At 40.8% G+C, this 26835-nt stretch overlaps 1 protein-coding gene across 2 annotated transcripts in view; it reads left to right on the top strand.

Moving 5' to 3' along the window:
* Window positions 1-26835, top strand: part of SLCO5A1 (solute carrier organic anion transporter family member 5A1) — an 82605-nt gene that overhangs the window by 47147 nt on the left and 8623 nt on the right. For both annotated transcript variants that reach the window (XM_056332272.1, XM_056332273.1), the window contains exons 5-9: window positions 1870-2034; window positions 5926-6124; window positions 18683-18842; window positions 22744-22985; window positions 26028-26092. In XM_056332272.1, coding sequence (XP_056188247.1) covers window positions 1870-2034; window positions 5926-6124; window positions 18683-18842; window positions 22744-22985; window positions 26028-26092 — 831 coding nt within the window. The remainder of the gene's footprint in view (window positions 1-1869; window positions 2035-5925; window positions 6125-18682; window positions 18843-22743; window positions 22986-26027; window positions 26093-26835) is intronic.

Raw genomic sequence — 26835 nt, forward strand, 5'->3', positions numbered from 1 at the left:
TACTTATTATAGGTTTTTAAATTCAGAAGTGTAATACAGATTCTGTCACACAGGATTTGACTACAATCGTAGGAGGAAATCAGGGAAAACCTGTTTCTGAATATGTATTTTTATATTTCGTAAATTTCTTACTATATAGGAACTTTCCCTGTATGCCAAACCATTATTTTTTTAACATTGAGATAAACTTTGAATTATTTGAGCTGTATTTTAAACATGCAGCATATTTGCCAATAAATACCGATACTATTTTATCTTTGTACTTGCTACTGTAATGTAGTTTTTGAAGGTGTACAGTTGCATTACAGTTTTCATATATTCATGTTGATATTATATTGTCTCATACTCGTGTTGTCTTGTTTCTTTCTGTTCTATTGCAAACAGTGCAGTATTTTAAAAAAAATCTTTAGGTGGTAAAAAACATTAAGATTTCAATATATGAGTGCTTCTTGATGTGATTTATTAATTACTTATTTCAACCAATTTTTTTATTTAACATTTGTTTCTTCATAGAGGCAGCAAGAGAGCATTTGATTACATTAAAATTATAAACTCTGTACTCATAATGAATTCAGTATAAATTCTAATGACTGGCATAAGCTAAGACTAGATCAAGTCAGACAACTTAGGTGCTAATTTGCAATTTGACAAGTTTTGACATGACAAGAGTCTAAATTTTGTTTCCTTTTATACAGATAACCTACTGGAGTCAATGGAGAAAATGAGGCAGATTTTTGACTTGACAACTTTTAACATCAATAAAAATCTCATTTAGGAGCTCCTACTCAACATATGCTATTTCTAATGGGTGCTCTTGTAATTGAATTCCATAGGCTTTGATTCAAGCAGCATTCAAGTTCTGTGTGAAGTGAAAAGCAACTGAAAAAACCCAAACCACAGTAGTTTAGATAAAATATTTGAATAGAAAATCTGATCTTGGTAGAAGCCCCAAGGAAAAAAAAAGTATTTAAAACTATGCTGTCTAATCTGAAAAAATTAAGTCTTGAATAGAGTTATCATCATCCTGAGGTGGTAATTTGACGTCATTACAGAACTGAATAAAAGTATTGAAGTTTTTCTTTTAAGTACAGTGCGGAATTTCATGGAGTTTTGATATTTGATTTGAGGATAATTGCAACATCTATGAATACTTTTTCAATTTAAGTTAATGATGTTATCTGATTTTTAATTGATTGTTTTATCCCTTCTGAGAGTATTAAATGAGTTGTATGTAAGGTATGTTGAAGTTCATTGGTATAATTGACATCATTTTTTCAGAATGCTTTGTCTGCATCTATGGTAAATACTTTTAAATCATGTAGAGAAATGTTTAATGAAAAATCTTTAGGCTCCCTTTTCAAATCATAGTATTATTATCCCAGCTTTCCAAGCGTGGTCCTTGAAGCAGTGAGTTACAGCGGGAGTATGTGATCTGTTTTCCTCCCATGGAGTGCAAAGTTCAGTACTGTCAGTTCAGCAGTGTAGTATGTGTTATCTCATAGAAAAATTCAAAAGAAGACATCAGAGTAATTCCAAAATTGCTACATTTTATTGCTGTTTTTCTTTCCTTCATAGTGTTGCTATGTAGACTCTCTGTCTTCAGATGGTTTTTTTAAAACAGACCTCAGTTGTGTTTGCGAAGAGTGGGACTGCAGCCCTGGGGCGATGCAGTGAGATAGGGTAGCAGCAGACACTGAAGACTGCAGTCCCCAGTATGCACTCTCCCTTCTGCTTAGCAAATGTAGCCAGCTGCGAGCAAGCCGTTATTGCCAGTCCATCTCAAAGAAAATCAATTTGTTTTGTTTCGGTTTGCTTTTGTTTCTCGCTCATTATTTATAACATCCGTTTGTCATTTTTGTCATTTTGTAGAGCTTCCAAGAGCAGCTGTCAGGATCTTAAGCAACATGACATTCCTTTTTGTGAGTTTGTCATACACAGCTGAGAGTGCCATTGTCACAGCTTTTATTACCTTCATTCCCAAGTTCATCGAGTCTCAGTTTGGCATCCCAGCTTCCAATGCCAGCATCTACACTGGTAAGGCATTGCCACATAGTATATAACCTTGCAAGAGTTGCTGTTCTTTGACTAATGAAATGAATCGATGTAGGAATGAACCAAACCCATGCTTGTTTGAGCAGCTGACTGGATCCATCTTTGTGCATTTGGTTAGATTTTCAGGCCATTTTTTTGTGTTTGCTATGTGTTTAGTGAAATGTAAACCCGTTATTATTGTTAAAGGGCTGGGTTTTTTTTTTGCGTAAGCCCGGACAGACATTTTCTAATAAGTTAATGGTCTTCAAGGGGGGAAAAAAGCAACAAAAACAAGCTATAAAATTCATAGGCATTATTGCAATTTGCGTGCCTTAAAAGATCTTTTAAAGCTGTTCTTATTTGCTGTGAATTTTACTTCCTCTTTGATCTTTGAAAGATTCTAAACTTTTTTTTTCCCCCCTCAGTGGCAAGTTATTTATCTGTCCCATCCTCCAGGATGGTGGTTTTCTCCTTATTTATTAACACTGAATGCACAACAGTCTAGTCAGGAGAGCTCCCCAAATCCTTTCCCACCTGTCATTTCAGGTCTGAGCTGTCTCTGCAGGTGTGGCTCTTCGCTTGCTGCCACAGCGATGCCAACTCCTAACAGAGCTACAGACCACAGAATTTTAAGCTTTGTACTGCTCTGGGGGACAAAGAGATGGGAAACTCCCTAGGGAAAAGGGACAAAATGTTGTGCAGAACTGGGCTCATGTTATGCAGATCATCTCCCTTCTTTCCTTGCTGTGTCAAAGACACTTGTCTTTATAAGCGTCTTTAGGCCTCCTCCATAGTGCTTCCCATGTCGAATAGCTGCTAACTGCTAGGCAGGTTAGTTCTTTGCCCTCCCATACTTCCAGATATTGTGCCTGGAAGGAGTGATGGAGTGGAGAGTGAGTTGTGGGAACAAGGGTGAAGTATGGGGTGAAGCTGCCCAGGGGCATCAGTCAAGGAAAAGACAAAAAGTAGCAGAAGAAAGAGAAGGCACAAAGACCTCATGTGGGAATTATTCGTCACCTGCAGTGGCTGGAAGAAATGCAAGGAGTCTTTCTAGAGTTGAGACGGGAGACATCAGAGAAGCACCATGTGGTGACTTCTGTTGGAGAGCTTGCTGGGATGAGATTTTCTTCAGGGCATGAAATCTCTGTGTTCTCTGTATAAGGAGGAAATATTGATTGATGGGACCGTGATTCTATCTGAAGCGTAGGGTAGTTACACACGCATAGGAGTTTCACTGTAACGAGTCTTGATGGGATTGCTACTCTCTAACTTGCTTCGTTCTCAGGACAAACCAGAAACATTCTTGCCAGACAAAATGTCCAACAGCCAGTACATTAAAAGAGGAAAAAATCATGTGACTCTGTCCAGGGTGCGAAGCTACTGACAGCTGTTGTTCTCCCTGTTATAAATTACTTGATGAAGACTGTTACAATGAACCAGAAGAAGATGAAATAGCTCAGGCTGGATGTGCAACATGGACAAGTGAGCACTGCTTCCGCAACCCCAACTCCTAAATTTAGCATTAAAGTCAGAAGTTGTTATGAATTTTATGCATTCTTTTTGTAGGAAAAATGGGAAAGAGAAACTTAGGAGATTCTGTGTTTAATTGCTACTGGCTAACCTAGTGAAAGACATGTTCTGTTTACAAACTTCTGGTTAGCAAAAGGAGGACTTACATGTTGTTTATATTACTACATCTATACTTCATAAGTGCATTGTCAGCTGAGTACATGTGCTTGCTGAATCTCTTAATGTAACTGATGTGAAGTTTTTATTGGTCATTTTCTGTCTCAATTCATAAGCAGCAATTCTTTAATTAAGTGTCAATTTATTTCTGTTTTTAAACAAACCTGGCATTAATCATCAGCAAAAATGCCATGTGCCGAACTTCATGTCTTGAACTTGTACAGCTTGTGCTGCAGTCTTGTCTTGCTTGAAGTTTTGTTTTCCATGTGTAGAGCAGGTGGCATTTAGCCTCCTGGCTTTCTTAAGTCAAAAAGAAGAAAAAGAACTTTGACTTTAGGCTACAGGTAGATCTTAGACAAATCCAGATTAAAATTTCAGGTGCTTTGCTGGCAGATTTGCTTGTGACAAAGCGAGTTACAATTCAAATAATCTGTAATTGGAAGAACTGCACACTATGTATTATAAAGCACTATTCTGGTAACTTAGGCTAAAAGGCTTACAAATGCATTGGATCTACCTTTAGTTTTAGAAGAGATATCCCAGACAGAATTGGTTAGAAAATCTCCACGGTATTCCTCTTGGAAGTGTAGCCTATTTAGCAGATACTACAGTTTTCTGTTCCCAGACTATTAGTAGCTGTTAAGATCATCTTTTGCCACTGTGGAAAGCCTCAAGTGCCACAGCATCCTGACAACAGCAAAAAGGACAAAGCCTGAAAATTGTTCACTGAAAGCCGATATTGCCTTGGAGCACTATACCCAGGAGTGTATTTAGCACACACACAATCCCAGTAAGCCAAACTCGTTATAAAATGATGGAGAGTGAAGTGCAATAGCTTAGTATCAGATCTTAAGCTTTATTCCTCAGAATGCCTTTGAAAAAGAAGAATGTATGTTCTGATTAGGAATACATGCTTTGCCCTGGAAGCTTGTCTGGAGGTGCACTGTAGTAGCTGTGTGTCTTTGACAGTACATCACTTCTGATTTCATATCCCCTGCAGAAAGAGAGGGGCATAAGGATGAAGAGTTTGTACTTAGGGCAAAAGAACCTGTCAGGTTTCCTGACATGTAGAAGGGAATGAGTGCTTCTCTCTGTTGCCTTCACCACAAACAGTGAAATCTGCTCCTGCTCTTCCAGTTTCTCCCAGAGAGAGAATTTTTCCATCCCCAGTATGGAGGAATTGATCTTTATACTTCTGTGTAGGTTTTCCTCTACCTTTCCATCCTCCTGAATGAGAGCAAGCCTTGGCAGACAATTTGCTTATGTTCTTCTCATTTTTAATGTTCTGATTTTCACAGTGTGGCAAGGATGGATGAAAACAGCAGTGCAGTGTAACTCACTAATGGGAGAACCAAGTTGTTCAAATTTAATATTTATGTGGAATGCATCTTTATTAGTAAAGACCTAATTTAAAGACCTTCTCACATGTCAATGAGAAGCAAAAGCCAGGGGAAGTGAAGAAGTGCAAGATGTTTGCTAACTTAACACCACCTCAGACCCCTACAAGTGAGGACAGCCCGGTGATGTGTTGCTGAACTGCTACCTTGTAACTGCAGCAGCAGAGCAACAGAAATTTTGTAGGGACATCTTTTGTGTCTTAAACTGACTCTTAATACTAATTCTAATATCTTAATTTCTTTAATCGTGTTTGGTCAGTTTACATTCCACATGGCTGTGCTGGGATAAATCGGATGAATCGGGGTGCTGATGTGGGACAGTGCTATTCAGCTTGAGTAAAGGATCCAGAAGGCAGAATTTGCAGCCAGGCTCATGCGTGCACTCCCAAGGTGGGCAGGCTTTTGGGGTCCTGCCTGAAGTTAACACTTGTGCTTCACTGGAATTAATCATGGGAGTAGCAATAGGAAGATGCATGTCCAAATCTGGATTTCTTCAAATTTTCAGTAGTTAAACTGGAGCAATACGTAGCCCTTCTTCCCATTCTAAAATAAATACAAAGCAATGTTTCTGTTTGTAAGTACAATAGTTCCGTTATAGTGTTTTGGCTGCTGGTAATATCATAAGGAGGCTTTTATTAGTTCTTTGACAACACTCCAAAGGTTTGAAAAGTCTGACTCAGTTTGCTAGCAGACAATGGAGATCTTAGTGCAGCATTTGCATTCATCTAATTAAGGGAATGAAACCAATATTTATGTTTTATACCATTTCTATAGGTCCTGTTCTAATGTTGCTCAAATTTCTTCCCGGCAGGTGTGATTATTGTCCCAAGTGCTGGTGTTGGTATTGTCCTAGGCGGCTACATTATAAAAAAACTGAAACTTGGTGCAAGAGAGTCTGCAAAGTTGGCTATGATCTGCAGTGGTGTATCTCTGCTGTGCTTTTCAACTCTCTTCATTGTGGGATGTGAAAGCATTAATCTAGGGGGAATAAATATACCTTACACAACTGGGTAAGTATCTTGGAATCATCTGTGGCAAACCTAACTTTTTCCAATAAGGCTGATAAAGAAATGTAAAAAAATGCTGATGGTTGATGTACTGAAGCAACCACATATTCAAATGAGAATTTGGTTAGCATAAACACACGCTGTTACTGTGTGGCCCTTCAGTTTTACCTCTAGTTTATATTGAAGCTTGTGTAATAACTCACCTTTTCAAGGGGTGGGGAAATGCATTAGAGTGGACTTTAGTGATTTTTACAGGAAAATAAGAATAGTATCCTCTGTAGATTGCTCAGAATTTGGTTGGTGTTCCAAAATGTTCTATTTTATGCTCATTAAATTTATGAAAATACTAAAGGGATTATAAAGATTATTTCTAAATAGGTTTATTTATTATGACCATAATAGTGTCTTAGGTGTGCAGCCTATTCGAGAGGAGTCACTTGGGCTTGTGCTGTTGACATCAGTGGTGGGCTCTGCCTCTGAACCCCTTACTACTTGTATGAATGCCCTCCAGCACTTGCTGGATCATCATCAAGACAGGAACTAGATCATAACCCTTAAAGACATATTAAGAATGAAGGAGGCTGTGATGAAAAAGAAGGTGTGGATGCAGGAAGGTGCTGGGAGTGAGTGTTTTAGGCTGTAACATTAAGAAATGCATGGAAGGGCATTTTGGAAAAATGAAGGATATTTGGAAGGAAGGCAGCGTGGTAAAATTCGTGAGACAGTGTTTCACTGGAAGGTAATTCCTCAGAAGCCTGATCATTAGCTTTTATTGTCTTTCTTATTTTGTGCATTAGCTTTTCCCCAAAATTGCCGCCTTCATGTAGCTTAAACACAAGAACAGAGTAAGCATTTGAAGAGCACAAACTAACCTGAAGCAATGGTTTTCCCTTTGCTTTTACATTTGAGACAAAATCTACCTTTTATTTACAGCAAGGTGGTGGATATCAGATCCATTTGAATGTCTTGCTTTTAAGGCTCTGGACTTTTAACATTTTGAAGTTTAGAACAGAGAGTTGAAGAAGCATGGAGCAGGAAAAGAGGTGATTAAAACTACAGTGGGGCAGTAAGCAAGCAAAGTGAAAAACAGGCAAAATGGGAAGCAAGAGAGGAAGAAATAGGCACTGTTTACACAGAGAATATTTTGCGTTGTGTGTAGCTGGGTGTTACTACATTGCTGTCAGACCCTAATCTCAGAGCAAGGAAAACCAGCAAGTGAAAGTCATGAGCTGATGGAAAGCTGTTTTACTCCTTTTTATTGTTAATACATAGCGTTAAAGCTGGTGCTGAGGGGCTGACTGTAGAGGGGAGCAGCATGGTGATATATCCTCATCTGAGCATAGTGGGCTGAAGGAGAGAATGGGGATGGGAAGGGTGTGGAATGCTTTGATTGTCCACCTTCTGTTGGTTTGTGACAGCCTGTGAACATAGATGAAGAAATGAAAATTATTAGGAATTAAAACATAAATTTCAGATAGCAATTCATTGAACTGTGTGTTCAGTTGTCAGAATGCCCCTGCTTGGCTAATGAGAAGGCTGTAGTTTTCTGTTTGTGAAAAAGTGCTATTTAATTTAAATCTATTTCTAAATTGAAGACAAGGCAAACTATTGCTATGTAACACATACCCTTCATACTGGAATTGTAAGAGTATCTAGTTTTTTTTCCAGTAAGTAATATTTGCAGACATTTGCAGTAAATACACAGCATGAATTGAAATAGGCATCTATTCACAGCTGTTCTGAAAATCTGCACTAGCATTACTTGTTTATCACCTTCATCTAATTGTTCTTATTGAGAAAACCAGTGAGAGATGGTAATAGCAAAATTCTTGAAGGTGTTCAGGTATATCAACTCTTTGAAATCAGTATAATCATCAGTATGCTTAGACTGTAATGTCATCAGAAACTGAGAATACCAGCATGTTATAAAGCATGATTCAGGAGTTTGCAGCCCCAACCCTGTAAGATTTTTTTAACATAGAGATCAAATCCAAAATTATTATCAAAATGATAATAAAGAGGCAGCACTACATATAAATTTATCTTGAATATCTGACATGATAAATAATCTCTTAATCCTCATGGTCAATCACTTGATAGCTTGAAATAATTTACTTGGTAAGCAACTCTTTAACTCAGACATCAAAGAATGTTATTGTTCCTGTAGCAAAAAAGCATGCTTTCATTTTGAGGTTTAATAAAACACATACTTCATTCTCTAGTTTTAATGCAGTGCAGCATATGGACATCAGAGCCATTTCAACAGGCTAGATCGGACAGGAGAAGCAGTACAGCTACTTGGTTCAGAGTACGTCTTGCACAATGCTCTACCTTAACATGCCTGTGCCAAGTCTGATGTTTGACCTACCTGTACTGGCAGCAGCCCAGAGATCTCAGCTGCATTGGGCAGTGTAGACACCCTGCAGGAGAATCTTCTCAGGACAAACATCTTCAGTTCTACTGTTCTTTACTTCTACATTTAAAAAGCAGTTTTTTCCTCTTCAATTAACTGAGCCTTAAACCAGTACAGAGAAGGATAAGCTGAGTTTTTGTTAACATAGAAGTATGTGTATACCAGTACTCAGCGAAGTAGGCAATGATATTTCACAATTCAGTATGTTTCATAACTCAGTATTTTTTTAGCTGTACCAGCTGCAAGGAAATGGATGGGACCTGAAGGCATGCACAGATTAGAATACATTTGTGAGGATTCTCTGCTGTTTTATGTTGGGCACAAGCAGTTTTGCTGTTGTTGTGTCAGCAGTTCTGTAATCAGGAAGGTCAAGGGCATCTCTGTATCACACATATCAGCATTTTAGAACCTGTTGTTCCATGACCCAGCCTTGTCTTTGAAGATGTATGTGATATTTGAACACAGTGTAAAGAGCCTTATGTCAGACCACACTATGGCATTGCATTATGGTATATGTGCACCATAACCAACATCCAAATGGGAAGTCCTGTGTCAGTGAATTGTCTCCTTGTGCAGACAGCTTTTGAGTATCTCCAAGGAGGGAAGCTCCACGGCCTCTCTGGGCAACCTGTGCCAATGCTCAGTCACCCTTGCAGTGAAAAAGTGTTTCCTGATGTTCAGAAGGAACCTCCTCTGTTTCAGTTTGTGCCCCTTGCCTCTGGTTCTGTCACTGGGCACAACTGGAAAGAGCCTGGCTCCATCCTCTTTGCACTTCCCTTCAGGTATTTGTATATATTACTAAGATCTACCTGAGCCTTCTCCAAGCTGGACAGTCCCAGCTCTGTCAGCCTTTCCTCAAAGGAGAGATGCTCCAGTCTGTTCAGCCCCTTACTGGCCCTTTGCTGGAGTCTGTGCAGTATGTCCATGTCTCTCTTTAACTGGGGAGCCCAGAAGTAGATGCTGCACTGCAGATGTGGCCTCACCAGTGCTGAACAAAGGGGAAATAGCAGAGATCAGCTGCTTCTGTTGTTTGCAGACCTGTCTCTTCCATGTTTTCTGTTATATTCATAGTGACAGATTCCTGGATTAATCAGTTCCATCTCTTGCATTTCTGGTATGTAATAAATCAAGACAGAACCTTTTTGGTCGTTTTCTGTTGGTTTTGGTGCAATTAAGGTTTAGTTAAAGCATGCAATTGACTTACTGAGGCACTTCACATAAAAAAAAAATAAATTCTGTTCTTCCTCCTGTACCACCAGTTTGGGTTTCTGTTATTCTTGTATCTTTTTCAGTCCAATCAGCCAGTTAGATCCCTTAACTTGAAATCAGTGACTAATTGGATCAGAACAATAATAACAAAGAAGGAATCCAGCTAACACAGTGAGAGGGACCCTTGTTTGACAGCTACACAAAAATTGCATCATAGCTGCAATTCCAGCTGCTTGCCAACAAGGAGACTGCAGATCTCTGCCATCCAGAATGTCCTTCAATTCCAAACCAAAAATACTGCTATCCAATTAAGATAATCCTTTTCATCATATAGCCTGATATTAAGATTATAGAAATTATGTGGAGAGAGGTTATCTCCCTTTTTATTTCTTTGGTCCTGTAGTTCACAACTGTGATCTAAATAAATATGAATAAAACCATGTGCAAGCCAATTCTTTGTTCAGACGGTACCAAAATACAGTCAGGCCCTGTTGTTGTTTTGTTTTTTTTAAAAACTGCATTTCATTTAGATTGTAGCCTCATGGGAATAGGGCCCACCTTTTTTTCCCCAATATGTGTGCACTGACTGCCAGCACAATGAGGTTTCAGTCCAAAGCTGGGTATCTGAAATAACAGGTCACAGCTCTAAAATCTCCAGGCAATAAATCTTGCCTTATACTTTCCCTTTTTTTACTTTCCCCCTCTACCACAAGCCTCCTACGGAGTAGTACTTGGAGAGAAGAGCAGGATTTAGAAAAAAAGATGGTTAGGAACTAGAGTCCATTTATAGTTAAGTCACATCTAATAAAGGTGTCCTCTTTATTAGATTACTAGCATCATGTCATGGAGACACAGAACAGTCTCCCCAAGAAGTGAACAAGTGCAGCTTGTCAGATGGGACTCTGTTTTTTGCCCCAGCACTCATGCTTAGCAAACTTGTGGTTGAATCTTATCAATGGAAGGAGCGGTGTCATTGTTTGTGACTGAAAGAATAGTTCAGGAAACACTGTCGTTTGAGGCTGGTTTCTGTAGTGTGCTCTTGGATGATGGGTATCGTCGGCAGCTGAGTTGCAGCAGTGCTGCAAGTGGACAGCATCTGCACCTGCTGAAACAAGCTGTGCAGCTGTTTCTCGGATATCCTGTGTGTCTGCAGCCATGGGGGCATTGAAACTGAGCTGCTTTCCCCACAGGCCAGCTCATGTGTAGGACTTAGCTTTGGTGCAGTTTCCATAGGAGCGTGTTCTTTCTGACCGATGCAGGTAAATCTACTGCATTGTGCAGTAATTCAGGGATCAGTGCTCTGTTTTCCTTTGTGGAGAGTAGGCAGCCTCCCAGTATCAGAAGGCAGGATTAGTAGAGTACTTTGGTTCAGCTTACTGATGGAAAAATACATACCTTCAAGCAAGAATGATCCCCTTCTGAGGGAAGTGTTCACAGAAATCTGTTGTAATATGTGCTATATGGTAGATCATTATGTGATGAAAATGGGGTTACACAGATATGCGTCAGTAGAGATTTCAGGTCCCCAGCATCTGAATTCCCTATCCTTTGTTAGTTTCCTGTCATTGAAAGAGGAGTGAACAATGAGTGAAGGTAATAAAGATGAAAACATGAATCTTACCAACTGCCTGATAATGAGCTTTTGAAAACAGTTAATAGATGATTTTGTGTATCACGTGTTCATGAAAGGATGAGAAAAACATCTCTTTGTGTACAAGGCATTTGCTGTAAAGAATAAAAAAAAAATCCCCCAAATAAACCTTACAGTGGTTTGCTGAGGTACAAAAGGTGATAAAAGCTGGAGAGACACAGCTTGCAGAAGTTATTAATTTAAGTATATTTACTTTGCATATGTGTAAACTTAAGTATTCTTCCGGGGCAAACAAAAAAATGCCACTGAGATTAAATTATCACAGTGGTCTCGGTTGAGTTTCCAGTTTCATGCTTCTCATTTCTTGCCTGCCTGATTTCATCCACCTTTATTTTTAAGCTGATTTCCTAACTTCTGTATGATGGCAATGCTCAGCAATGCAGCTGAGGCATGTTAGCTATGTAAGTGGAGCGAGGCGGCGGGGGGCTCTCCTGCCTGTGGAACAACATGACCCACCTGCTGCTGAGAAGGGTTTTAGGTGTTGGAGGGGTAAGAGGTTCAGAAGAATGTGTTTCACATGGTGGGAGAAGCTGAAGAGGGGAACCCAAGCTGTGCCTTTCCCAACAGCCTGGGTTGTCCCTGGACCTGTCCATGTGCAGGGTGATAGAGCCCTGCTGGCAGCTGGGACGTGGGCATGAGGGTCTCCCAGGCGGGTTGAGTCATCTCCCTCCTTAGCCCAGGTATTCAGGCATCTGGGACATCCAGCTCAGCAGGCTGCCTAGGAGTTTGTGGAACTCCAAAAATGCTGCCTGTTGGTGTGAAAAACTTCTGTCACTGTGCTGCTGAAATCAGTATTTTCCTGAGGAATGTTTTGGTGATTTGGTGTTTTCCAGCTGGAAGAGGTTCTGTTGGTAAGTTACTGGAAAAGTCTGTCTGTTGCTGTATGATGTATTGTGCATATTGCTTTCTGGAATCCAGTGTGATATAATAAGACAAGTTTCAGCTGATAGCTGAGAAGGTGACAGAACCAGTATCAGTACTGGATATTTAATTTCCTGCTCAAGCTGCAACTTGTTTCTAAAACTGTGCCTTGTTTGTTTATGGCACAAGAAAGAAAACACTCAGAAAGGCTTTGCTTAATATCCAACTAGACCATAAAAGTGTAAAGTGGCTCCAAGAGCTAAATTTGTGAACTTGATTTGTGTGATCAGTAGAAAGTCAATAAATATTTAAGAGGTACTTAGTAACATTTGATCAGCTGCAAAAGTGCCCAGCTGGAAAGACAAGCATAATCAGCAAAAGGAAATGGTGGTGTATAAATACTTTAAAAATGAGTCAAGTGGAAGCCACTAAGCAGCAGTCATACTGCTTAGGGTCACCGATGACAGGAGATGAGGTGACAGACGACACAGGTGAACAGTCACTGTGTGTAGAGTGGCTCCCCAGCTGAGTCTCTGATCTAGTCGGGTGTAGAAGATGGGAGCAGAAGAACATCCTTTGTGGTCCATGCAGTAGCTGGGATGCAGCCTGATGCTAGCTGTTTACCTTCACAGTGGTCCTGCCCACACAATACAGACGCGAAGACAAGGAAACAGCAGCACTCCTGGGGCTCTGCAGGCATGGCGGCCTGTGAGCATGTGTACAGGATCTTGAGGGTGCAGCCGCAAAGCCGGTCAAGGTTCCTGTTCAGCTCCTGCCTGGCTGAGGAGGTGCAAAAATTCCCTGGGTATCTATTGATCTGCTTACAGCAGAGATTCTTGAGGTAGTTTTAAACAGCAGTGGCCACTTTTTGAGCAATTGAGAAATACCAAGAGCAGGGCAAACAAGGCAGCACCGTTTATTCAATATTATGCTGGGGTGCCCAGTGCGGAGAGGTTGTGCATACCGACATAATTCCCAAGGCAAGGTTTTTGCTTATGGTGTACGTGCAAATATTCATGCCCCAACAGGGCTCAGTACTTAGCTCTGTCTGGTTTTGCAGATTCTGCAAGGGTCATAATGGCATTTGTTCTCAGAAGGTTAGGTCTTCTGTGCTGGACTGCCCACAGACCACAGGCAGAAATAGGATGGTGCCTGCAGCTCCACTTACCACTCAGGTGTGAGAAGTCAAAGGGCACAGTCTTGTCCTGGAGTTGGGTATTTTCATGTGTATATACTAGTCTCAGGTAAAGGCCTTCAAACTTTGCTCCTGCAACCTCTTCTCTTTATCCTATTCAGCCTTGCATGGATTGCTTCAGTATTCTTTGGAGCTGGGTTTTCATATCTAATCAGTGGACTACTGGATAAACAATGCAACAAAGGACACTTTTTGCTTCCATTTGCAAAAAAACTGTCAGCTAGTTTGAAAGTATCGGGCAGGAAGAGTTGGGACAGCTTTGTGTCATGGAGCCAGGCAGATCCAGCCTCTTGGGAGAGAATCCAGAAGCTGTGCCCCTCTGCTGACTGAGGCCAGAGTGATTGTAGCCATCAGCTGCAGCATCTTGCAGTTCGTGAAACACCGGTGAAAAGTGGCACATGGAGTATTTGAAGTAATCTTTTAAACTAAGCTAATAACCCGCCAAAGGTTTCTGGTATCACGGCAATAAAATCCACAAGAAAAAGAATTATCCAAAACTGCATTCTTAAAGCACCACCTTTCTTCACTGTTCAGCCACCAGGAGCTCTAGCTATCAAAAACTTGTGCATTGCAGTCCCTAATATTCGGGTCTGCACGGCCCTGTCTTCTGACCTAAATAAACTAGATCTCTACTGTTGTGACCCCTGTGCAGAAGGTAGAGTGCATTGACAGAAAGACTTTGGGACATGTTTGGAACATATGAATTCTTCCCCAAACCCAGATTAAGCATATTTTGTACTCTTCAGTCTCAAAGATTAGAATAGCTACCTATTCTCAAGGACTACTGAAGTGAAATAAGCTGTTGTTTATGTTTTGGCCAGAGTTCTCCAAGTGACCAAGCATAGACTCTTGTGTGGTTTTAAGGAGCCAGATAGGTGCAGGTGTTTAAGCTGCTGTGTCTGAAAGATGGGAAGGAAGCATTTGAAATATGTCCAAATCCATGAGGGATGTAAGAGTAAGCAAGAGAGGAACTTCATAACCTGCTGAAAGGAGATTTCCCTTGGAAGAAATGGCTTCGATCCTGGTCCCTGCTCCAGGTTTTGCTTGTAGATATGGCAGTAAAGAGTGATTGGTGAGGAGGCGTGGACAGTATTGAGATCATGTTCAGCTTCAGCAGGAAGGGTGGAAAGAGACACCATTCTGGAGCTTGCTGATGAGAACACCATCAAGGAGATGTAGGCTTGTATGGCTTCAGGTTGAGGAGGACCTGGAAGCCCAGTGTTCCCACCTTAGGCAACTTCAGAGTGGATGAAGAGGAGGTTCCTCCTCCACTTCAGAAGAGTTCTGTTCTAAATCCATGAAGTGTGGTTTGTTTGGAGAATGCTATCAGCACAGAGGGGCAGCTTTTTGCTCACTGAGCTGTCTCTAGCGGTATTTCTGTACAGTGTCAGGGCGCAGAGTGTGTCCCCCCGCACTTCTATGAGCATGGTCACCTGAGTTAGGGAGTTAGCTGGCTGAGTCCCAGGGTCAGCTCTGTCACTCCTGAGGGCTGCTGTGAAGAAAGCTGGAGGTGAGGGCCTGCCCCTCCTTTCCCTTGGACTTGCTGTATGATCACTGGACTGAGCTTGGCTGTGATTCTTGTCTCTAGACCCAATTCTGATCTGGTCTTGCCATCACTCTCAGCTCCCATCTCCCCTTCCCTGGCCAGAGTGCCAGTCAGAAAGCTGTTGGAGGGAGGTCAGGGCACCTTCTGAATTTTTTGAGATCTTCAGAAGTGCCACCAGTCTTGATTCCTTACAGAACCTGCCTTTCAGATTTTGAGACAGGGAAGGACTAAAATCTTTGAGGCTTAGGTATTGCAAATTACAGCCCATAAAATAAGTGGTTTGAAATTGACTATCATCTGAAAAACTTGTGCATTGCGATAGCGAATATTGCAGTCCCTAATATTCAGGTACTTTGAGACACAAAATAACACTTGCAAGCCTAGAGTGCAGCTATGACAAAGTAATATAAAAAAATGGGGGTTTTCCTAAGTAACAGAAGAAGCTTCAGGTGAAAATGTTAATATCAGCTACTTTTCAGTTTTCAGTGGCTTGGAATTGCCTTATGCAGTGAAGAAGGAGCGTGGCTTCAGAATGCAGGAACTGTAATTTCTTTAGACAGAAAGGTATTTGGGAAGTAAGAGCTAGGGTCTCTAGCTTCAGCCAACCCTATTGCTTGGAAATAGATTGGTATGAATAAGGTCATTCAGGTAACTTTTCCATTGCCTTAATGTATTCATGTTGCTGGCAGTGTTTCAAACCCAGATGAAATTCCAAATGAGATGCAGAAAATTGAACCCGCAGTAAACCACACCGCAGACTCTTGCTTTTCCACTTACTAAATTAATTTAGCAACCTGAAACAAGACAGAGAGCATGGCAAGTGTAGTAAAAATAGGTATAAACATAACATAGATAATTTAAAAGTTCATGCTTGTTACAATTTCGCTGCATAATGACAGCAGAAAATAACTTACATTTCCAGGTGTGTCTGCATATATATGTAAGCAGAACAGTTATTTTCTTTTTGGTACCTGAGCTAGCATGTTCAGTAATAGCATGGATAAAAAGTAATACTTTATGCCTATGCTTCAGGTACCTTCCAGCATAATGCCTTCAAGTAATATTAGATGTGATTAGATTAGTTAATATTGGATGTGGTTTATTTAATTGCAACTACAAGATTTCACTAGACCTTGCAAATATCTTCATGTGAGCCACAGGAACCCCTTAATTTTATTTTTTCAGGAACCTTCGTGTGTTCAGAATTTACAAGCAAAGTACTAGAAGTGGGAGCTGTCAAATAAAGCTACAAAGAACCAGGTTCAAAACAAACAACAGCTCTTGTAACAGGCCGCGGACTGTCAAAAAATCCTCTGTTGGATATTGTAGATGCTAAAAATTTACTGTCAGTGGGAGAAATGCAGGGGGAAAATGGGGTTTATTAACTAGAAAAACACATCAGACTTAGAAAATATTTTGGGCTGAGGCTCATTAAGAGGCTGCAAGAATACTCTTCTGGGGGAAGTTTGCTGCCCTCTTCTTGCTGTTTCCTAGTTGTCTTCTTATGGCTACTGTTTGAGACAGCATACTGGTGAAGAGACAGGCGTGGGCTCAACAGCCATTTTCATGTGTCTGAATGTTTCACAGGAAATGTGACTGTGTTTTCAATTAGTCTTTAGCCAGCCAAGGAAAAAAAGCAATGCTACAAAACTCATCTGAGCAATCCCAGTGACTGAAAAGGCGAAAGTAGTATAGTAGCTCTTTATAAACTAGTCTGAGATTTTCAAGAAAATATGCCTATTGAAAGTAAATGCCTTTTCAAACCAGTTATTTGTCAGAAAAATATGCTATGGTTATTAACTACTTCATCATTAATGAGAAGCTTCTAGATAACAGAGAGTGACACCTTACAGCCTCTGATATTTAGCTCTATGTACACTGGCTCCACTTATGCCAGTCTTTTTAATTTGGGAACAAACTAGTATCCATTTTTCTTAAACTCTTTCATTTTAACTCTCTTTGTTCCTCTATCATCAGAATTTGTATATACAGTTATGTAGGGCTTTTTACTATTCTTTTCTTTCAGTGAGGTTGCCTTTGTGCCTGCTAATGCTCGTACTCCTTTGTTTTGTACTCAAGCCCTTTGTACTCAACCCTACCCAGGACTGTTAAAAGTACATTGTTACCTTGGACTTTCCTTCAGCGCAGGGAGTAGCTGGGTGTCTCCTTCATGGTTTGTGCCCAAAACTGGGCATTTTTAAGTGACCTGAGAGTTGTTTTGGGCAGGGCTGAAGTGTTACGGTACATAAGAGAGGAGCTGGTTAATTTGGTGACTGTGTAACTTACTCAACTGGAGTCAAAACTGTGCCAGTGACAGCCAGTGGTCAGTTGTAACCAGAGTTGATTTCTTTCTGCTGGTAGCAAAAAGTACCATTTGATCAGCGGGGTTTATTTTTTCCCTGTCATCTTCTGATGAAGAGTGTGTGACCTTAGAGATATGCATGCTGCTATTACTAAGGCCTTTGTAATTTCTGGATTGAGCTGAAATGGTACAACTGACGTGGAAAGCAGAGCCACAGTGGGATTATATGTTTATAAAATCTCAGTTCCAGCCGTGAATTGCACACTGGCACCTAGTGGTTTGTACTGGCTGCCCCTTGGCAGCTCAGGATATCAGATATTTGTTCTGTCTTAGGAGTCTGTCTTGCTTTGGGACTCCCAGCACCCAGGGCACTGTCATTTGGGGGGACCAAACTGCTTCTGAATAACCTGCTTTCTCCAGAGGGGGCCCAGACATGTGCCACGCAGAGGTGTGAGGTGGAGGAGAAGGTGCATCAGGAGAGACCTGTAGCTGTCTCAGTGCAGTGCTTGATTCAGGCTTTGTTACATGAGCCACTGAGCTCAGATGGGTGCTGTGAGCTACTGCCCTGGTTGGGATCCCTTAGCACGTTCATCCCACGGTGAAGGTGTGCACAGGCTGTCACGGTGCTTGCCAGTGAAGGGTTGATGCAGTTCCCAGCTGTGGCAGTTGAGATCGGTTTGACCACCTGTTTGGAGCGGCAGTGACAGTGAAGAGCCTGCTTTCTGGTGTGTGTGTCCGTCCTTCAGCTTTGAAGTTCCCTTTACTTCCTTGTGAGCATACTGCCAAACCCTTCTGGGGAGGACCTAGAAAGTTGGGCTTTGGCAAGATCTTGGGGAATGGTTCAGGGAAGCGGAGCAGTGGTTCTTCTACAGGCATTTAGTGAAAGCACAACACTCCTTCGGATCTAGAGAGGCTCCTGTAGATTTCACATATACATATAAATAATAAAAGCATTACATTTTCTAACAGTAGTTGTATGTAGGCAGAGATGCCTGTTAGTTCACATAATGCTTACATCTTGTCACTGAGCTTTTCTCTAGTAATCAACAGGTTGCTGCAGCTTAGGACAGGCATATAAAATAGTGGTGTCTTAACTGTTAAAGGAAAAAAAAACCAAAATGGGAAAAATGCAGCTATTACCTAGGCAAATAAGATACAAGTTTTAAACTTTGGTATTATTTTTGTATTGTGTTTTTGGCTGATGGCAGGGGTGGCTTGGGTGTTCTTTTATATTGCTTAAATCACGTACATAACCTAGAGTTAATGCAGATTTTCTCTGATAATAAACTCTCAGTTCCAGAGTTAACGAGCGGGATGTTTTCTCCCTCTGAACAGCAGGATATCTATGCTTGCTCTACTAGCATGTTCTTTTTCTTTTCTTCAGTCCCACTCTTGCCATGGCCCACAGGAATCTGACTGGGAGCTGTAATGTTAACTGTGGATGTAAGATTCATGAGTACGAGCCTGTCTGTGGATCAGATGGAATAACATATTTTAATCCTTGCCTAGCTGGCTGCATCAATGGTGGAAACCATAGCACAGGGGTAAGTGCTTCACCCACCCACCCACATCCAACCTGCGAGTGCCCCCTGGGACTGATGCAGGTCGGAGACTGCTCTGTTTCTAGCACAAGTATGCCCCCTCTGATCTTCGGAGAAGTCGCTCTGCAGCTGACTCGTCCATGAGCGTTTCCGTGTTCTGCAAGGCTGGTAATGCCGCTGTTGCATGGTCCCTCCCCCCTTCCTTTCAGTTATGTACAAACCTGAGGCACAACTTCATTTGTACCAAGGTAATCCTCCAGCTGAGTGAGTGTGAAGTGCCACAGGGTAGGGAGGGCTGGTGGTTCCAGTACAGACTCTGAAGTCTCCGGTGTCAGTGGCCTGCATGTCTGCCGTTCCTGCAGGGCTCACAGAGGGGACCCTGAGTCAGAGTCATCTATTTCAGCTTGCTGCTAACATAGGCAGCCACGTCATACTGTCTTTCTGCAAGTTCAGCAGTGTTACTCTTAAAAGAAGCCTGGAGGGGTTTTTTTGGGCTCCCTCTCTGAATGGAAGGAAGAACTTAGCTCTTCAGGTAGTTGAGAGTGTTTTAAACTCCTGTTTAATTTTAGTTATGGCCTGTTTAGAGCCACTGGTGTTTGTCTCAGCCTCACCATTTTGCATAAGTAGCAGCTGCGCTTGCACCAATGTATTGACAGGTCTTTTGTTTGCGTGGCTAGGTAAAGACTGCCCATGTATTCTGCTCTTGTGAAATAGTTTGGCCATTCTCACAGCCTTTCTCTAAACCTCTTCCAGGCTAAATGAAGTGATTGTTACTGAACTCAAGTAACCAAAACTTAAAGGATGTTAATAATCCACTTCCTTTCTTGGAAATATATTGCCTGTAACAGCGCAGTCTTCCAGTTATACTGGACTGGGGAAGAGCATTCTGCTGGTAAAATGACACCACGGAAATTTGGCAGTTTCCAGGACTGGGCACAAGCAAACAGATGAAAAGTAGAATCTGACCTAAATTTCAACAGAGCATTATGGTTGTGCTTGTTTCATACAAAACGCAAACTCTTAAGTTCTTCTGTTAAAGAACTATCCTTTAAAAAAGGATAATTAAGAAAGACAGGAAGTAACATAAGCATTCATTTTCTCAGAACTTGATTGTGCTTTCCTGAAAGCTTATTTGATGTATCAGTCTGCTGGTTTGCAGTCCTGAGCCAGCCTGTGAAGCAGGAAGGTGTTAGGTCCAGTGCTGTGCTTTCTCAAGTTGACTGGATAATGGTCTGAAAACGCAGGTCCATACGTAGATGCCACAGATTATTTCCTTTATAGTTTCTTCCTTTCTTTTTTTTTAAGGAGTATCTTGCTTGTTTTTAGTAGAAAATTGCTTTGGCCCAATTGGAAAAGCCAGTGATGAAAGTGTGTGGTTAACTTTCGGTGTCTATATAAATCTTAGTTGTGCTTTGCTGATTTGAGACATAGGTTTGATCTTTGCTACATTTCACCTGATATCAATTCAGCATATTAATTCATTACTAGGGAGGTACTTTGGGAGTATATGCTTTTCACTACAGATTTTGAAACATACTATCTCCTCTTATGATTTAAGAAAAGATCCTTCATAGCTTGAAGTTTTAAGTCTGTAGCTAGTGGTGAATAGAATAGGGCTGACGTTGGTAGGAAAATGTGTTACTTCATTAAATAATGCTTTATGTAGGGTTATTTAAAACAACAGATGTAAGCTTGTGCCACTGTATAACACGCAAAATATTGGTAATGTATAACATTTGGATTTAAGTTTATAACATACAGTGTTTTCAAAGTTAACCATTTAAAAATTGGAAGTAGGAGAAAGGATGCCAGTGTACATTTCATACCTGTTTTACATATATATTCCTATACTCTAGCACAGGGGTCCTCAAACTTTTTAACCCGGGGGCCGGCGCGCGGATGCAGTGGCAGGCAGTCATCTGCGGTTGCTTGGTTTCCTCCCCCAACCCCTGGTGGGGGGGGGGGGGGGGGGGCCGGGGGGTCTGTAAATACCGGGGGCCGGATTGAGGACCCTGGGGGGCCGTATCTGGCCCGCGGGCCGTAGTTTGAGGACCCCTGCTCTAGCATTTCTGTTACATCTGTCTCATTTACTACGCAGACCTGGTTTCTCTGGTGATGAACCAAGACTGTGTAGTAAAGAGGACTATTTTTTGTAGGATACCTGTTTGACATTTGCATTTGGAAGCAATAAGGAGATTACAGTGAGGGGCTGCTGGAAGAGAGCAGATACTCATGGTATTAGAGAGCGGAGTGCTGCCTTGGGAAGCTGGATTGTCATTGCCTTCGTTCTCCAGTCGTGTTGGGCAAGTCACTTAAACAAAGCTTCTCCCAGATGGTCATTAATTTGGTATTCTTCATATTCTGGATGATGGACATAAGCAATAACCAGAAGTGCCATTTGTAGAAGCACTGGGTGCCTACTTCTGTATCTGAAGGCTCGAAAAGTTACATTTAGAATATATTAAGCTGTAGATAATGGAAAATTCTGTGGAAAAAAAAGGATCCCAAATTATCCACCCACATTTCTGAAACTTTTGATCTGTTTCAGTTACTTAGATACAAAATTGAGATAACATCAGTGCCTCATCTCATAACTGGTTTAAAGATAAAATTTTCCTTTTAGAAAGAGTTAAGCTATAATGGTGAGTGTGATAGAAAAATCCATGTGAAATATGAGTCATTTTGTCTTTGTAGTGGAATATGTTTAGTGTGAGGAAAAAAATGCCTGGAGCCACATTTTGAAAATGGGAGGTAACATACTGGATAAATTGATGTATTAATAAGATGTTCGGTTAAATCCCATGGGAAAAAAATATGAGGCTACATCATAGCACGAACACATACAAACATACGTTAAAATTGACAAGCAACCATAATTTGGATATTTCCTGATGTCCAGGTGCTTAAATTTGCAACCTTAAGATGGTCTTCCAATGTAGCTTCCGTGCATGTGTGGTCCTAGGTTTTATGGATGCAAACACTGAGATGAAAAACTCCTTCCTGTAACATGACATGGGTCCTGACCTGTTTCTTCTTCAGCACTGGAGTATTTTGATCTGCTGCACACCCTTTTGCCATTAGATTAGTGGAAAACAATAGTAGAATAGGTGTGACAGGAGGCTATATCTGATCTAGCTCTTCCTCACCTTGCTCAAGTCACGGTCCCCTTTCCCTGTGAAATGCCACTTCTTTGTTAGTCTATTCATCTTAATTTCAGCCTCTTTGTCAGTTCAGGAATCCCTCATGTCCTTCAGTCTCACTGTTTAAGTCTCTGCTTTTCGCTTATTCTTTGAATTTGCTCCTGTCCATATCCCGTCCTCACCCACACCTGCATCTAGCTGGAAGGTCCTGGGCTCCAAGCGTGAAGTGCAGCTTGTTGGTCTTTAGCTGAACCTGGGTAGACTTCGACTGAGATGGCAGAAGACGTGTCCTGAATATGAAAAGTCAACAGCCTGCTAAATTCCAGAATATGGCATTGTCGGTGCTACTTTAAGAGTGTTTCCTCACAGTTCTTTAAGTACAATAGAAACAAATCTTTTTCTTTTGAATTGTTTTGGCAGAATTTTCTGAAAATATTCCAAAACTTTTTTTAAACTCAGCCTAAATAAAGCAATGGAAAGGCAATCTTGTCTTGGAGAATCCTGGCCAGCTTTAAAAATGGTGTGGTAACTTGGCTTATACTTGGGGTAATCATGGAATCATAGAATGGTTTGGGTTGGAAGGGACCTTAAAGACCCTGTCGTTCCAACCCCCCTGCCATGGGCAGGGACACCTTCCACTAGACCAGATTGCTCAGAAGATTCCCAGCTGGGAAGTGCCATGGGACAGTTGTACCATGTCTCTGCACAATTTCTTTCTGGTGTGGGATTTTCATGTGGAAATTTCCTTTTTTCACTCTCCTCAGGTAAGAAATTACACAGAATGTGCCTGTGTCCAGAGTCGTCAGGTGATCACTCCGCCGACGGTGGGCCAGCGCAGTCAGCTCCGGCTGGTTATTGTCAAAACCTACCTGAATGAGAATGGCTATGCCGTTTCTGGGAAGTGTGATCGAACCTGCAACACGCTTATCCCCTTCCTGATATTTCTTTTCATTGTTACCCTTATAACAGCGTGTGCCCAGCCGTCAGCAATCATAGTGACACTCAGGTGAGAAGTCAGTTGTGGTTTTTCAGGTATTTTTGCTGTGCCTGCTATCACCGCTGCCTGCGTCAGAAAGGCTGGGGCAATGCAGCCAAACTCCTTCAAGCTTATGTATCCTTAAAATGTGAATAGAATAGGGCTGACACGGATAGTGTGGAACTTGCTTGTATTTAGAATATGTAACATGATAATCCACTTTAGGAAACACAAAGTGTCCAGCAAATTCCAGGTGCTATAAAGAGAGAACAAGTAAAAGCATCATGTAAGAAAATGATTATGCCTGAAAAAATTCTCAGCCTTCTTATTCAAATGAAAATGAAAAAAATGTTAGTATTTATTATTATTCTTTTCTCCTTCTTAAAGGTGTTAATTCCTGCCACATGCCTGTTATTGAATCTTCCCTTTTTTTCTTCACAAGAATTTTGAACTTGAACTGTAGTAGTGTTGTTGACACTGTGGTCATTTAAGGATAGAGAACACCACAGTCTTTGTAGGGAAAGGTACTGTCATTTATTTGCCCATTTAAAATGAAATCGTTCAGGTTTTTGGATTGGCTTTTCCCATCTCTGCCATCTGGTCTGATAAATATTCTCACTCTCTATAACATATTTATCCATTTAAAATACATCTTCTATAAGTGAGCTTCAGTCTGATTTTTAAAGAAAAGTGAGCTGATAAAATAGAATATGGTCTACTGCTAAACTAAGTTTGTATCTATATAATGTATGTTGCTGTTCTTAAAAGAGGAGGAGGAAGAATCAGAGGAAAATGAGATAATTACTAGGATTTCCAAAGCACACCTATGGGTATTGGTTCTACTGGTAACAGAAGGACAAAGAGAATGGTTTAACGATGTCAGTTTGGTTTGGAATCTGAAGCTGAATAGCTCTCAGAGTTCAAGAAGTAACTTTCTTTTGGACAAAGATGAGCTGGAAGCTAGAAAAATAGAATAGAATAGAATAGTTCACTTGGAAGGGACCTACAATGATTGTCTAGTCCAACTGCCTGACCACTTCAGGGCTGACCAAAAATGAAAGCCTGTTATTAAGGGCATTGTGCAAACACTGACAGATGTGTGGCACCAGCCAGCTCTCTAGGAAACCTGTTCCAGTGTTTGAGAAGCTCTTCAGAAGCACACCCAAAGTGATCTAGATGCAAATGGACATTCAGTCCCTGGGACCAGGTTAGAGCTGATCTGAAGTAAATCCCTCCAAAACCTGAAATGCTTGTGGTATAGATGTCAGGTTCTCAGCATGAGCTGTTTAGCTGTGTAAATCTGCTTCTCTTGAGTGGTGTTAATTGCTAACATAGACACACCTTTTGACCTGTTTTTGTCAGGTCAATCTCTCTTCAAATTGAGCTTTTTTAAACGAGTCCCAGGCCTTTTCTTTCTGTGAAGATTGTCCTCTTAACCAAGTGGGATTCTCTTCTGGTAGTGTTGGCTTTGTACCTTCACTCGGATGTTCTGAGACTACTATTGTTCTGCTGCTGCTCACAATTTTCCCCCTATAAAAATAATAATGACAAATCTTTGTAATAGGTCACAGAGCCTTAGAAAACACGAGACAGATCAGGAGTTGGCTTTGCTATCCTTAGGCTTGGCTGTGAGCAGAGCTCTGAAACCCTCTGGCAGGCATCTGTGTCTCATCTCCAGCAAGGACGAGCACACTCTTGCTGTCGTTTTTTTCAGCTCAGGTGGCTGAGGTTTACGCAGGAGCCTGCTGCTGACACGTGGAGGACTGTGCTGTGTCATGTGGTGGAATTTGTCTTCCAGTTTGCTTTTCAAAAAATCTACAAAATGAAGGCAAGGATCACTGTTAGTACTGTGAAGCCAAGCACTGGGGAGTGGGCACATCAGTATTCCAGTTGCTCATGCAGCCTTAGCTCCACTACTGTGTGCACGTCACCTTTATAATTCAGAAACTTCTGACCTTATTCATTCTGTCTCCAGGTTTTCCATGTGTTCAATAACAGTAATAAAAAAACCCCCAACATTGGCATTGCACTGCAATTACACAAAGGTAAACTACAGTCAATGATCATTAATATTGCAGTGAGCCCACAACAGTGAAGTGCGTAAGGGTCATCTCCAGCAGGATTTTGTCATGTTCAGTAAAAAAAAAGGATGGCCCACGCACATGAACAGTGACACCCGCTGTCCCAAACCACGTATTGTGCACAGTGCATCAGTCTGAGATGGGTGGCCCAAGCTGGTTCTTCGATGTCTTAATTTCTGAGTGAGTGCTTGACTTCAAAACCTTGATTTTACAGCCGCACCCCTTTGACTGCAGCCTTTTTGTGCATCTTAATCTTATATTTCAATGTCATTAGAAGCTGCCTATCTTAATTTCAGACCTTTTAGTTAAGATTTAAAGGATATTTTTTAAATCAGAAGAAAATTTGTGGTTTACTAAAATTGTATTTGGATTGTGGAATATCATTGCTTTGTATTTAGTCTTTCGAAAGCTTAAGCTTAACGTTTTCCTTTGAAACCAATGGAAGAAATCCTCTATTACCCGTATTGAAAAGGACTGGCATTTAAAGAGACTGTTAAGATGTTTCTACTGATATTTTTCCTAAAGTAGCTCCGAAGTGCTTATGTTATGCAGAGATCTGTTAAATTCAGAAGCTGAGTCCAGCTTTCAGCAACTTTTCTTTTTTTCTCCATAAATTCTGGTTTATCTGAAAAAGATTAAGAAAATAAAGCAAAACATTAGATGAAATAATAGGAAACTATCATGAGAAGCCATCATCATTTTGGCTGGATTCTCTAAATTTCCTTAATGAGTTTGGATCAAATTCTTCAGGCCTTACACAGGTAAAGAAAGGTTAAAAGGTGTGACTGAGATTTTGATTAAACAGGGACAGAAGGGGCTGGCTATGTTTTTTCCTAGCAATAAAAGTTAATGATACTAGAATCTAAATGGAAGAAATTTAGACAAAGATTTTTTGTAGCTCAGAAGAAAGCCAGGAGGTAGAGCCAGAGCGTACCACAATGATTGTCTGTTGTGACTGTTTCTTCAGAGGAGTTTTCTCTTTGCCTGCTAGGTCTGTGGAAGATGGGGAGCGGCCCTTTGCACTAGGAATGCAGTTTGTTTTATTACGAACTCTCGGTAAGTCTTACTGTTACTCAGCATTTCCATAAAGGCTCAGCATGTTCAGCTTAAATGTACCATGAAAGTACTACAATTCCATAAATCTGCAATTAATTGCCTGACTACTTGTATGAGGAACCTAAAACTAATATCTTCTGAAAACATTGTCTCTGAGAATGGATTTTTTTTTTGTTACTGACTTTCTATAACAACATTTTTGTCCCAGAAAGAGGTATTTGTACAGTTTCAAATTTAGTTTGAAAATTAATAGTTACTAAATATTATTTTATAAGGTTTTTTCTTTTTTAGAAAACAGATTTTTGTTGCTTTAAGCAGTAACAACAGCTTTTTGCATTTTTGAAATAAGAAGCAATTGTTACTTAATGTCTAATTTCAAATGTTTCAAAGCAAAAAGGGTACATGGTAAAAGTCTTTATTCCACAAAGCAGTTTCTTTCAAGCTCTTGAACTTCCAAAATCCTGCCTAAAAGAACACACCAGGTGTTCAGCTACTACGAAACATATGAGTACAGCAAGCAAGGGCTATTCTAAGAGAGGAAGAGAAGCCACTATTGCTGCATCTGTAAATTTGCTTTGAGGAAGGATGTTTCTGACTTGTCTTAAAGGTATGATGTTACTGGAGAAAGCAGGAGCATTCAATGGGCTGGCTGCATTTTTAGCAGCCTTAGAAGTTAAACTCTGTTTCTGAGGAAGATCTATTCAAAAGAAAAGTTACAATTTTAGTGATCTCACTGCTTCCAT

Source organism: Falco biarmicus, chromosome 3 (genome assembly GCF_023638135.1).
Source record: "Falco biarmicus isolate bFalBia1 chromosome 3, bFalBia1.pri, whole genome shotgun sequence".
Taxonomy (NCBI): Eukaryota; Metazoa; Chordata; class Aves; order Falconiformes; family Falconidae; genus Falco; species Falco biarmicus.